This window comes from Sinocyclocheilus anshuiensis, unplaced genomic scaffold (genome assembly GCF_001515605.1).
Source record: "Sinocyclocheilus anshuiensis isolate Anshui unplaced genomic scaffold, SAMN03320099.WGS_v1.1 scaffold1127, whole genome shotgun sequence".
NCBI lineage: Eukaryota > Metazoa > Chordata > Actinopteri > Cypriniformes > Cyprinidae > Sinocyclocheilus > Sinocyclocheilus anshuiensis.
The window spans coordinates 1182411-1197106 of NW_015546115.1; the positions used below are offsets into that span (position 1 = coordinate 1182411).

Here is a 14696-nt window from a genome sequence, read left to right on the forward strand (position 1 = left end):
ACACACACACACACACACACACACACACACACACACACACACACACACACACACACACACACACACACCAACTCATTCTTTATTATGACTATTCTACATATTTTAGAATAATAGTCATGAAATCTTTTAAACGAAAGAATGAGAATCACACAGCGACCCAAACACTTGTCACAAATGAAAACTCGTATATTTGAGCTCTTCTGGACATTCATCAGTCAAATGCATGAGGAGCAGGGGATGCTTTGAAATGACTGAAAGCATTTGCATTTGCTGCACACTTGTTGCATACAAATGCATACAGCAGACTCTATTTTCCTTCCATTAAAATTTTTTTTATAATAATGTCATATGTAGGCACAGCTTATAATTGCCTATAACACAAATGTCAAGCATGTCAGCAGAAGCCTTTTGATCAAAAGTGTTTAAAAGCATCAGACATATAAATTCAGTTAAAGCTTTTGACTCCTGGTGTAAATATTTACAACATGCAAATATTCTTTTCATAATATTTTGTATGCTGTTTCTATCTAGGAATTAGAACTTTTGCACAATAAAAATAATATCGAAAATAATACATTGCATTCAAATTAAAAAATATACTGTACATGGTTTTATAAATTATTTTTGCATGCTAACATCAAATATTTATTCAGAATTTTACACATTTAAAAACAATGTCAAACATTCTTTTAAAAATAATATTTGATACAATATTTAATTTAAAATTGTATTTGAAAAAAAAAAATCGTATTACTTTTTTTTTTTTTTTTTACATATTATAGTACTATTATGAATTGTCGCTGACACACAAACACGGTGAACTGACCTGTGATTGGCTTCCTCTGTCTGATGGAGTGACAGGATGACGACTGGAGCTCTGGAGGGACGAGGACACATCCTGTCCTTCTTTATATATCGTTCTCCAAGAGGGGCTTTTCCTCCTGCGCTTTCTCTGGGAGACATTACTGGCCAACACAAAGTCCACCCTCCAGCACAGAGTCCAGTCCCAAATGTCCCACATCCAGATAAACAAGTGTTAGGTAACAAGTGAACACAAATCTGAAGCATTTCAAGATGCTGCTGTCATTAACAGGCACATTAACATGCACAGCATCAATAAATGACTCGTGCATGCTTAACAATCACCCACCGATGAGTCTGCACGGAAAAAAATTCAGCTTTAAGCAATATATTGAAGTACCAATATATGTGGTAACACTCCAGGGAACACAGATTTACTATTAACTAAAGTTTTCTCTCAATAAACTGCTGCTTATTGATAGTTAGTAAGGTAGTAGTTGTGTTTAGGGTTAAGGGATCTAGAATATGGCCATGCAAAATAAGGCATTAATGTGCGCTTTAGAAATACTAATAAGCAGCAAATATGCTAGTAATATGCATGATAATAAGCAACTGGTTAATAGTGAGAATAGGTCCCTAAAGTAAAGTGCTACCGAATATATCTGTTCATTGCAATATTGTTATTACATGTTATTACTGTAAAAATGAGGATGATGATGATAATAATAATTCAGACAGATATGATTCTAAATTGAACTGTTGTTTAATTTGAATTAAGTTGAGCTGTGATTTCTCACCAGTTTTTAGTGTTTTAAGTTTGTTTTTTGTTTCCCGAACACTCCCCCGTCTTCCATTGGTCAACAAACAGATAGTCCCACCCCAAATGCACGCCATTGGCTGAGCCAGTGTTGTTGTGTCAGGATGCTCAAAAAACAATTTTTTTTTGTAGCTAACTAAATATAAACTCTTTAAAAGAGCAATATCGTTTAGATAATGGACTGATTATATACATTTTTAAAGCAGATAAGAATTTTTATGACACAAAAACAAGGAAGATCTCAATTAGAATGGCAGCATTAGACTTTAACCCATATTTAAAACATTTCCATAAAAACATCATGCTGAACTGATTAATATCACAAAGCCACACATTTTACTACAGAAACGTACACCTATGTTTGTCATGACATAAGATTGTTCTTCTCATGTCAATATTGAGTCACACTCATGAATCAGCAGATCAATGCACTGAAATGATTTCCTGAAACAAACGGTCAGTCAGTTCACTGAAGTGAAGGATGGAAGGGAGGAGCTGAGCGTGATTCATCTGTCTTTCTCATTTTACCATGTTTAAGATCACTGTATACTGTGAGAAGGGCTGGATGTGACTGAAGAGGTCTAATGTTGTCGCTGGGGTGTGAGGAGCACATGGAGGACTGATGACAGAACTGAACTCTACAGGTTTATACAACAGACTCCAGCAGCAGCTGAACATTATAATCTGCTGACTGTCCTACAGGAACACACGCGGAACACAAGACAGACATGCCAATGAGAGCAAAGACTTACTTCACACTAGACTTTTTTCCGATCTTGAAGGCCTTGTCAATAATAATAATACCACCTCTGGAGGTTGTTACCACCTCATGTTATACACATTCAATGAATCGCATACTTGCATTGGCCAGATGCAAACTTTGTAGGACATTACATGTATGTCCCAAATGACAAAAAACAAATAAATAAATAAATAAACATTTAAATTAAATGTAATATGTAATATTAATATTTAAAATAAATGCATTCATGCTAACAACAAATAACAATATTACTGTAATAATAATAATAAAAAAATACATAATACATACTAATAATACATTTTGGGTTGCAAAAATTTCAAATGTCCTATGAAATAAAAGGTTAATAAGAATTTAAAAAGTACATAAAAATAATTAATTTTTTTAAATTTGTAAATACATACAAATTATAATGTAAATAATAATAATATAAATAATGTAAATAATACCAATAATAAAAATCTCGAATGAAATAAATAAATAAGCTAATAAAAAGAAAGGTAAAAATAAAAAACTAAATAATAAATGTGAGTAATAAAAAAAACAATTAAGCAAACAGTAAAATATAAATAATAAATATAATGCAAATAACAATAATAATAATTATTAGTAGTAGTATTTACATTATTATTTGCATGATATTTATTATTTATATTTTATATTTATAATATTTATATGGGGTTGCAAAAATCTAATATGAAATAAATAAAAACGTTAATAAAAATAATGGTAAATAAAAATGAATAATAAAAAAGTAAATATTAAATGAATAAATAAATGAACAATTAAAAAATAAAATACATAAAGGCATTTAAATAAATATCTTAAAATGTAACATTTTGTAAAAAATTGAATGCAATATTTCAAACCCAGCTTCCTGTGTAATAAAACCCCACACCAGCGCATTAATGAAGCTGACAGTATTATATTGCGACAGAGTGCTACTCTGCAGGTTGTCGACTGTGCAGTATTGCACTAGACTTTGATTGTATTGGTTAATTCATAAACGGCAAATGTACAGGGCTTTTACTGTTTGCATTGCTAATCTATGGCACAATACTTGGATCGAGTACAAAAGATAGAAGGTTAAAGATAAAACAATACTTGACAGGTAAGCGGATAACCGGAACAGATAAACAGCTGACTTATCAAGTGCTTAGTAATGGGAAAGTGCTTTAGTAAGTAGCAAATAGCTTTATTTACAGGATATTTTGATCCTAAGAAAGGTCATTTTGAGGCTGAGAGAAGAGTTTTCGCAAGCAAAGTGCCCAGTGATGACTGAGACCACATGCTGTCAGTATGTGAGTGCCAAGTATCTCCAGAACTGAGCCAAACGGAGAACAGCGGCGTGTGATTGGACGTCTGTGCTCACACCCTCTAAACGTCATTCAGGACACACCGCTGCGCTACAGCCCTGAGCTCTGAGCAAACACAAGGCCTCAGTCCAGTCTGTGCATATGACAGAGTCTCACAGCTCTACTTGCCTCTAGTGGATAAACACTCAACAACAGCCTCATTCAGCATGACCAAGCAGAAAAACAACGCCCTCGAGAACAAACTTAACAAACAATAAAAACAAAGAAATAAGAAAAGAACAAAGAAATGTTTTCCTTATACTACTATTACTAATGAGATTTTACATTTCAAATCTCATATGAAATAAACAAATAAATAAAGTTAACAACAAAAGTAAATAAAATAAAATGAATAATAAAAAGTAATAAAAATGTAACAATAACAACAATAATAATAATAATAATTTATCTGGGGTTAAATAAAAAGTAAATAATAAATAAAATGTAAATAACAAACAAAAAGTAAATAATAAATGAAAAATGTCAAATCTCATATGAAATGTTAAAAAATAAAAAAGTAAATAAAAATAAATACAAATACAGAGTTGGTGTTGAATAATATTCATTGTAGAAAATACATTAAATAACATTTAACTTTAATAAACAAAAATATTTTTCTATTTTCTCCATGTTTATGCAAATGTACAAGTTAACTATTCATCAAATTTAATAATAAATTAATTTATTAATTTAAAATAAATTTAAATTGATCAGAAAAATAAGTTTATTACGAACTACTAGCCAAAATTTCAGCATCAACTAGCTAGTTACTTCTGTGACTGTTTTATTTCAGTTACCCATTCTGGCTTAATGTTATTTTATTAAAACTTAAGATTTCATTTGAAATGTCATTTAATCTGATGTTTAAGGTTTATTGATAGAAATCACAGCATGTCCAAGTGTTGCAAAAAATGCAAACCTTATATAAAATGTTAAATAAAACAGTTTCTGAGGATCCTTTCACTGACACTTTACAAAATAAACAAATATATTAAAAAAACAACAACAACAACAACAACAAAAAACGCTTTCAATAGCTTTACCCCAGGTTTTGTACTGCAATACAGTAAACAATAAATGAAACAGAAGAGTTTTTGATAACAGGATAGGATATTTCCATTTAAACTTTTAATCGCTGGAAGTGATCTCAATCATTTACAGGTCGAGTTCAACCATTCACATTAAAACGTCAACTTAAAAACAGCAGCACGAAATAAAGTACAAGCTCGTCTATTTAAAAAAACACAATCAAACAATAACTTACGAGAAGGTGCACAGACATGCCACATGCCTGGTGAGAACACGGTCAAATAAAAACTGTACACAATCAGTCTTCAGCAAACACTAGAAATCAGATATCAAGCACAGCTGGACTGATATTTCAGCGCTGACAGGTTATGAACATCCTCACGATTTACAAAGAAGAAAAACCCAAAGTGCAGGTGTGCAAGGAATTGAGAGAGGAAGAGAGAAATGAGAAATCTGGGAAATTACAGATGACTTAGAAAACGTCATTCCAACAATCCCAGACACATCGAACATCCCAGTGTTAAATACCACAGACGTTTCTCCACACTATCCCTGTAAACACTCTCTCACGTTAAAGTTCTCGCCTTATTTCAAAGAAAAAAATATCGAAATCTTGAGAAGATACTTGAGAAGCAACACCACATAAGATTGCATAAGGCTGTTATTATAGAATATATTATAATGTAAAATAAATGTAAAGTTTACCTGTATTGTATATACAAATACACTATTTAAAAAATGTGTGTTTTTGTTCTTGTTTTTAGCATAAATATTTTAATGAACATTTTTTCCCCCTAAGAATTTGTGCACACAGTTTTGCTTCTTAAGTAACTTCAATCATCAACATCAAACAATAATACAGATTAAGAACGTGTTTTATCCCAATCAGGACTAGTGAGCTATTCTAGACTCGATTACTATGATAAACAGTCTAACTGTATTAGATATTATTAGTAACCATTTCTGTATATAAAGTACATCCAGCGCATCGTAGTATACAACAGGTCCTCTCAGACTTTGTCCTCTGTCCTCAGATCAAAGACAAGCCTCCGGGAAAACTCGTTACTGTCCGTTCCCTAACGAGCTCACGCGAGCATCAAGCCTTTGAAGCTTGCCGCTGATTTAAGAGATCAGATCAGGCTTAGTCAAAGGGACAGTTCACCAAAAATAAAAGTTCTGTCATCATTTGCTGACCTTTGTGGCGTTCCAGACCCGCATGAGGTTATTTCTTAAGGTAGAACACAAAAGGAGATATTTAGCCGAATGTCCAGGCTGCTCATTTCCATACAATGGGGAAAGGAGATTTCAAGCTCCAAAGGGACACTAAAACATCATATAAATGGCCAATAAACGTCTAAAATAGGTTTTGTGAGAAACATACGGAAATGTAAGTTGTTATTTGTTAGCGTATGGCTTCAGAAAACACATTAAATAGTGCACAAGTATGTTATCTCAACAACAACAACAACAAAAAACGCTTTCAATAGCTTTACCCCAGGTTTTGTACTGCAATACAGTAAACAATAAATGAAACAGAAGAGTTTTTGATAACAGGATAGGATATTTCCATTTAAACTTTTAATCGCTGGAAGTGATCTCAATCATTTACAGGTCGAGTTCAACCATTCACATTAAAACGTCAACTTAAAAACAGCAGCACGAAATAAAGTACAAGCTCGTCTATTTAAAAAAACACAATCAAACAATAACTTACGAGAAGGTGCACAGACATGCCACATGCCTGGTGAGAACACGGTCAAATAAAAACTGTACACAATCAGTCTTCAGCAAACACTAGAAATCAGATATCAAGCACAGCTGGACTGATATTTCAGCGCTGACAGGTTATGAACATCCTCACGATTTACAAAGAAGAAAAACCCAAAGTGCAGGTGTGCAAGGAATTGAGAGAGGAAGAGAGAAATGAGAAATCTGGGAAATTACAGATGACTTAGAAAACGTCATTCCAACAATCCCAGACACATCGAACATCCCAGTGTTAAATACCACAGACGTTTCTCCACACTATCCCTGTAAACACTCTCTCACGTTAAAGTTCTCGCCTTATTTCAAAGAAAAAAATATCGAAATCTTGAGAAGATACTTGAGAAGCAACACCACATAAGATTGCATAAGGCTGTTATTATAGAATATATTATAATGTAAAATAAATGTAAAGTTTACCTGTATTGTATATACAAATACACTATTTAAAAAATGTGTGTTTTTGTTCTTGTTTTTAGCATAAATATTTTAATGAACATTTTTTCCCCCTAAGAATTTGTGCACACAGTTTTGCTTCTTAAGTAACTTCAATCATCAACATCAAACAATAATACAGATTAAGAACGTGTTTTATCCCAATCAGGACTAGTGAGCTATTCTAGACTCGATTACTATGATAAACAGTCTAACTGTATTAGATATTATTAGTAACCATTTCTGTATATAAAGTACATCCAGCGCATCGTAGTATACAACAGGTCCTCTCAGACTTTGTCCTCTGTCCTCAGATCAAAGACAAGCCTCCGGGAAAACTCGTTACTGTCCGTTCCCTAACGAGCTCACGCGAGCATCAAGCCTTTGAAGCTTGCCGCTGATTTAAGAGATCAGATCAGGCTTAGTCAAAGGGACAGTTCACCAAAAATAAAAGTTCTGTCATCATTTGCTGACCTTTGTGGCGTTCCAGACCCGCATGAGGTTATTTCTTAAGGTAGAACACAAAAGGAGATATTTAGCCGAATGTCCAGGCTGCTCATTTCCATACAATGGGGAAAGGAGATTTCAAGCTCCAAAGGGACACTAAAACATCATATAAATGGCCAATAAACGTCTAAAATAGGTTTTGTGAGAAACATACGGAAATGTAAGTTGTTATTTGTTAGCGTATGGCTTCAGAAAACACATTAAATAGTGCACAAGTATGTTATCTCATTGGACGTTTAGGTTCACTGCTAGAAAACAGTGAAAATACGCATAAAATGTAAAATAAACCATTTTGACCTCCTGAGGAAGATTTCGAGCTCCAAAAAATGACAACGAAGCATCATAAAAGTGGCTAATTATTACAAAACAGTCTAAAAATAGGCTTATGTGAGAAACACACTAAATTTAAGTTGTTATGTGCTAGCATATGGCTTAAAAAACTCAATACATAGTGAATAAGTCTTATATTATGTCATTTGATATTGAGATTTACTGCTGGAAACCGCTAAGTCACACCAATCATGGGTTTTCGTGTGAAACCGTTTGCTGCAAAAACAGCACGCCTCGTATAAAATATAAAATCAAACAGTGCTTATAACATTTCAAGCTGACAATGAAACATCATAGAAGTGGCCATTATTTTTATTATAAAATGTCTAAAGTCATAAAATGTGAGGTTTGTAAGGGAAAAAACATATGAACTTTAAGTTGCTAGCATATGGCTTCAGAAAACTCACTATGTAGTGTCCAAGTCTATTTTTATGGTGCTTCTTGTCATGTTTTCGCTCGACAGAGATGGTCACCATCTACTTTCACTGTATGGAGGAACTAGCATTAACTTCTCACGAAAAATAAGTCAGGATTGGAACATAAAAGCGAGTAAATGATGCCCAAATCGTATGTTTTGGATGACTACTCCTTTAACCCCCAAACACAGTTTTGAACGCAGAGGTAACCGTTTTTAGCCCGATAGCGAGATCTCATAGTCACTGACGGACATGTGTTGGTGTCCCACCTTGCGAACGTTCTTGGCGTTGGTTATTCGAGCGGCGATCTCCACAGGCTTCTCAAAGTACTGCACCAGGGCTTGTTCGGTGAGCACTGAGGCCAGGAACTGCTCAAAAGTGATGGCCCAGTCCTTATCGATGCTGGCGCTGTGAGGCAAGCCGCTCCTCCCATGATGCCCGGCGGCAGCTGCGCCGCTGCGTATGAGCACGGTGTCCTCCGCGATGTCCTCGCACTGAAGCTCGTGCGAGCCGGCGCTCAGGACGGAGTAGGAGGACACGGAGGTGTCGTCTTTGGTCTCGTCGTCGGAGATGAGCATGGCGGAGGACGTGGCCGAGTCTTTGGGTGAGGAGTCCTCCAGATGATGGCGCTCCTGCTTGCTCCTGCTCGGCGGGATTCGCTCGTCCTCGTCCTCCTCGTCTGTCCTGTGAGCCGGACTACAGAAGAGCTTGCCCACCTCTCCCATCTCCAGCAGCAGGCTGGTGACCGTAGCCGTGGCGTGATACAGCTCCTGCTCGCTGGGGTCTTCGCTGAACATGTTATAGAGAGTCTTGCACAGCTCGATGAACTGACTCTGAAGAAGGAGAGACGACAGGTTGCTTTGGAAATGTAACAGGTTACAGATTACAAGTTACCCTATTCAAAATGTAATAAGTACTGTAACTATTTCAATTACTTTATTACAGTAATGTAACTGATTACATTTGATTGCTTTTCTTCATTTAAATGTCTATTTTTTTATTTTATAAACCGTTAATCATTTTCAAAAATGCTTTTTAAAGCAGGCGGGGTTAACCTTACAGTAGTACTCAACACTGCTTACTGTCAGACTTTCGAAATCCTTCATCGCCTGAATTAAGATAATAATTATTTATTTTATTTTTTATTTAAGCACAGCCACCACAACAACACGTCTTTTTACTTTGTGATCGTTCCGAGGTAAATACAGATTTAAAATCATAAGAAATAGTTTAATAGCTATGATACTGTTTTTGAAATCAAATCCTTGCATAGCTATGACAGGAAACACTGCCATCTAATAATACCTTGGGGAAAAGAACATTTAATTAAAAAAATAAAGCATATACATTAACCCAAATATGAAAAAAATCAGTTATCAAATAAGCATGTGTCATATTCTGTGTCTGAAACTCCTGAAACATTGGTGTCTCATATTTTAGAGCAGTCAATGCAATTTGGGAAAGAAATCAATCAAGAAAATATTCAGATGTAACCCCCTTTGTAATTGTTAACATTTTCATAAGTAACTGTAATTTAATTACACATTTTTTCTCAGTAACTGTAACAGATTATAGTTACATTTGTTTTGTAATTAAATTATGTAATTCTGTTACATGTAACTAGTTACTCCCCAACACTGATCATAACAGAGTCAGATTTTACCGGTGAATAAACAAACCTGAGCTACTTGTTTATTTTTAAATTAGTGCTGTCAAACGATTAATCGCGATTAATCACATCAAAAATAAAAGTTTTTGTTACAGTAGTACAAACGTAACATATTTTTCTTAAATATATACATGCATGTGTGTGTATTTATATATACATAACAAATATAAACACAAATACACACACATATTATGTACACAAAAACTTTCATTTTGGATGCGATTAATCGTGATTAATCGTTTGACAGCACTATTTTAAATAAATATTTTTTTAAAGCCTTTTTCTACGATTTTATCTTTTTATTTTTATACTCTTTTGCTTCTTTTAGTTGATGTTGTAAAGTACTTTGGTCAGCTGATCATGGTTTGTCCTTCTGGAGCATCAGAGAGCGTTTGAACCTTCTGTAATAGTTGCATATGAGTCCCTCAGTTGTCCTCAGTGTTAAAAGATGGATCTCAAAATCATACAGTAACTGTTGGAAAGGGTTCAAATACACAAAAATGCTGGAAAACCAAAGAATTTGTGGGACCTGAAGGATGTTTCTGAAGAACAGCAGGCAGTTTAACTGCTCAGGACAAACAAGGGACTCATGAACAACTATCACTAAACAAAAAAACACAGCTGTGGATCATTCAGGTCACAACACAGTATTCAGAATCAAGATGTAAACTTTTGAACGGGGTCATTTTTATAAATTCAACTATAATTTGCTCTTGTGGACTATATGTAAACATCTTTTATGTGAAATATTCAGCTCAGTACTAAATAAACAATAACATGCATTTTGAATGATCCTTCTTATTTTGGTAAAATAATTAACATTTTGCAGATTCTGCACGGTGTATGTAAACTTTTGACTTTAAATGTATATAAAACCTGAATTATATAAAGTTGCACCTAAAAAAATTAATTCCATTAAAAATAATCTATACTACTACTACTAGAATTAAATAATTATATATAACATTGTTTGTTACTATATAATTTTTTTTGATTATTTCATATACATACTTGACAATATACATTAGTTATTGCATATTTATGTTTTTTTTTTTTTTTTGTGAAATCAGAGAAACCATTATTTTAACCAAAAAAAAGTAGCTGTTGTAAAGTAGATTCAAAATATTTCAATGTAAAAAGCAATATATACTAGCTATTTTTAAACACATTTTCCACTGACAGTTTATCAGGTTTATGTGAACATGAATTTAAATTATCTCTTTATTTAATTCACATTTTTGGTCTCATTGTGCAATGCACTACAAAGAAAGAAAAGGTTTATGTTCAGCCTCTGAAGTGACTACTCTCTACATTTGATGGGTTGTGAATAGAGACTCATGTTGTTGTAATAGGAGCTACACTGATGAAGTAACTTAGGCTGGTCTCCAGATGTACCTGGTTGAGTTTGGGCAGATCCTTCATGTTCTCTAACTTTGCTTTGGTCTCCTGGTTCCACAGGCGCATGTACGTGCGGTAATCTGGAGTGTGCATTTTCTTAACTACACAGAAGACAGAGTGTTGCACATTTAAACAGCTCTCCAACATCAAACATCAGCTCTGATTCAAAGAAGGGGATGTTTTCTCCCACCTTTTTCACTTTTAAAGGTGACTCCTACAAAACCATCGTCCTTCTCGGCTCTGTTCTTTTGGTCGAGGCCTATCAACGAGAGGTCAAAGCATCAGCACCAGTGATCACAGTCTCTGGACTAGGCATCAAGCATAATTTTCACTGCAATTTCAGTGCAACAACCTATTTTGAATGTTAAGTGTGAGCATGCAGCAGTACCGCTGGAGGTCTCTGGGGTGATGTCCTCAAAAAAATACTGCGTAGCTTCACACGCCGAGTCGGGCTCCTCTTGCTCATGGTGCAACTCTGAGAACAACAAATACATTCAGTCTCTTCTAGAGCTCAGTCTATTTCAGGTAATAACACCAAATCACAAAACACCCTGAACATGTAACTGGACATTATAATTAAGCTGCATTTTCTTCAAACTTCTTTAAGGACTATTCTTTTGATTTGTTGGTTAAATTGGACCCAGACATGTTCGTGACAACGTAAAGTAACTGAAAACATCCGTCTTCACTTTCATTTCTGCTTTTTATCCGCTCACAAAAGAGAAACACAACTAATAATCTTACAGTTACCACACATAATATACAGTATGCATATATGTGCAAAGGCAAACAGGAATATGAAAAGCTGAAAATAAGAAACTAGCAAGGACAAGTCTGAACTGCATTCATTTCTAGCACCATGTTAACAATGTTTTACATGTTATTTTCTCTTTTACACCCACCTGGAAGTACGTGAATCTTATACAGAAATTTGAGTTTTTCCGTCAGGTCACCGTGACACAGGACACCTACAATAGAAACCAAGTTATCAAGTTTTAAATGTGTACAAAAGCAAACAACCTCATACACTTTATGCAGTCTGAATTTAAATGTTTTTACATTTTTAAATCATATTCACATATTACATTTTTTTTACCCTAGGGTCCACTTATAGATTTTTTGGTCATAATATAGCTTTTGACATTTTTACTTCTAAACTTATTTTACTTCCATAACTTAGTTTTATGGAAAGTCACCATAAAATCAAAATCAACATCTTATTTTTTATGGAATATTGCAGAGTTTATTATAAACAAGTTATCAACGCACATCATTATTTTTAAATAATGCATGTTCCCTCATCATCATCTTTAACCAAAATGACTTTCCCTCCCTCTTGCAACAACATCTCTTCTCTTCTGCAGTGATCCAACAAGACAATCCATTCCAGAAGGACAAAAATTAAATCCTGCCCTTCATTTTTCTTGTTCCAGAAGCCGTTTTACTTATGTATATGTGACCCTGGAGCACAAAACCAGTCATAAGGATCAATTTTTGGAAATTGAGATTTATACACCATCTGAAAGATGAATAAATAAGCTTTCCATTGATGTATGGTTTGTTAGGATAGGACAATATTTGGCCGAGATACAACTATTTGAAAATTCAACAATATCAAAATATTGAGAAAATCGCCATTAAAGTTGTCCAAATGAAGTTCTTAGCAATGCATATTACTAATCAAAAATTAAGTGTTGATATATTTATGGTAAGAAATTTACAAAATATCTTCATGGAACATGATCTTTACTTAATATCCTAATGATTTTTGGCATAAAAGAAAAATCGGTAATTTTGACACATACATTTCTTTGGCTATTGCTACAAATATACCCCAGCGACTTAAGACTGGTTTTGTGCTCCAGGGTCACAAATATGGAAAGAAAAGATGACTGCAACTTCAAACATGGGATTGGTCATGATAAAGTGCACTCACTGAGGCCGCTGATGAACTCTCTGAAGTTTATGAGCGCGTCTGCGTTGTGGTCCAGCAGACGGAAGACGCGCAGGGCCAGGTCGTCGGTGTGTGTGCCGCAGGCCCAGGGGAAGAGCAGCGCAAACAGCACTTTGAACTGCTCCAGATCCATGCGATACTGCTCCAGGTATGGCAGGCTCGGGTCGTGCCGGCTCATGGGGTTACTGGTGCTGCCCCAGTAACAGCTGGTCAGATGCTCAGCCTGATGGTCATAAATCATGCACAGGTCATGACACTCATGTTATACAGTCAATGGATATGGAGCCTGTATGTTTAAATGAGAATGCGCCTGCGATAGGCAGTGGTCACAACTAATGTGTTTCATCTGTTTTACTGTTTGACTGTTTACCACAACATACTGTATGATTTGAGGAGTAACTGGAATAGGGCTAGATGAGTTCAAAATTTAGGGTTCTTTCAAATTATTTAAGTACCACCAAATATGACTAAAATAATAACAAGAAAACAAGAAATGAAAATCATAGCATTTATAATAATAAAACAACAATACTAATAAATGTAAAATGATAGGCACCATTATATATAAAGACAATAATCTAAGTAAAACAAAAAGGAAAATAAAAGTATAAGAATCATAACATTTTAATAATAATAATAATAAAATACAGATAAATAGGACAATCTCAATAAAAACAAAAAAGATAAAAAGTAGCATAATAATATGTTATATTATACAGCGGGTAAAATAAGTATTGAACACGTCACCATTTTTCTCAGTAAATATATTTCTAAAGGTGCTGTTAAGATGAAATATTCACCAGATGTCGGTAACAACCCAAGTAATCCATACATACAAAGAAAACAAAACAAATACGTTCAGAAATTAAGTTCTGTGTAATAAAGTAGAATGACACAGGGAAAAAGTATTGAACACATGAAGAAAGGAAAGTGCAAAAAGGCATGGAAAGCCAAGACACCAGCAGAAATCTATCAGTAATTAGAAAGCAATCCTGGCCCTTGTCAGTGGAAATTAATATTAGTTGGTTCAGTTCCAACTGATGGCCTATAAAAAGGTGTCTCATTACCAACGTGTCACACAAGAAACATTTCATGATGGATAAAAGCAAAGAGCTCTCTGAAGACCTTCGCAACCTTATTGTTGCAAAACATACCGATGGCATTGGTTACAGGAGCATTTCTATACTTCTGAATGTTCCAGTGAGCACTGTAGGGGCCATAATCCGGAAGTGGAAAGAACATAATTTCACCATAAACCGGCCAAGGCCAGGTGAAAAGAAAATAATTATCAGAAGAGTTTTCTAAGAGCCAAGGACCACTTGTGGAGAGCTTCAGAAAGACCTGGAATTAGCAGGTACAATTGTTTCAAAGAAAATAATAAGCACAATAAGTAATGCACTCAACCGCCGTGGCCTGTATGCACACTCACCACGCAAGGCTCTATTGCTGAAGAAAAAGCAT

The 14696-nt window shown here is 34.6% G+C and overlaps 2 protein-coding genes across 2 annotated transcripts in view; both read right to left on the bottom strand.

The window, feature by feature from the left end:
• The window catches only part of LOC107700810 (mitochondrial uncoupling protein 2-like), a 7271-nt gene extending 6250 nt beyond the window's left edge, over window positions 1-1021 (bottom strand). Inside the window, exon 1 of the mRNA XM_016502624.1 lies at window positions 827-1021. Coding sequence (XP_016358110.1) covers window positions 827-1021 — 195 coding nt within the window. The remainder of the gene's footprint in view (window positions 1-826) is intronic.
• A 6721-nt stretch (window positions 1022-7742) lies between these two features.
• Window positions 7743-14696, bottom strand: part of LOC107700882 (TBC1 domain family member 9-like) — a 32828-nt gene continuing 25874 nt past the window's right edge. Inside the window, exons 13-18 of the mRNA XM_016502713.1 lie at window positions 13218-13458; window positions 12184-12249; window positions 11670-11756; window positions 11472-11540; window positions 11279-11382; window positions 7743-9047 (exon numbers count right to left, since the gene is read on the bottom strand). Of these exons, the coding sequence (XP_016358199.1) occupies window positions 8430-9047; window positions 11279-11382; window positions 11472-11540; window positions 11670-11756; window positions 12184-12249; window positions 13218-13458 (1185 nt within the window). The 3' untranslated portion in view covers window positions 7743-8429. The remainder of the gene's footprint in view (window positions 9048-11278; window positions 11383-11471; window positions 11541-11669; window positions 11757-12183; window positions 12250-13217; window positions 13459-14696) is intronic.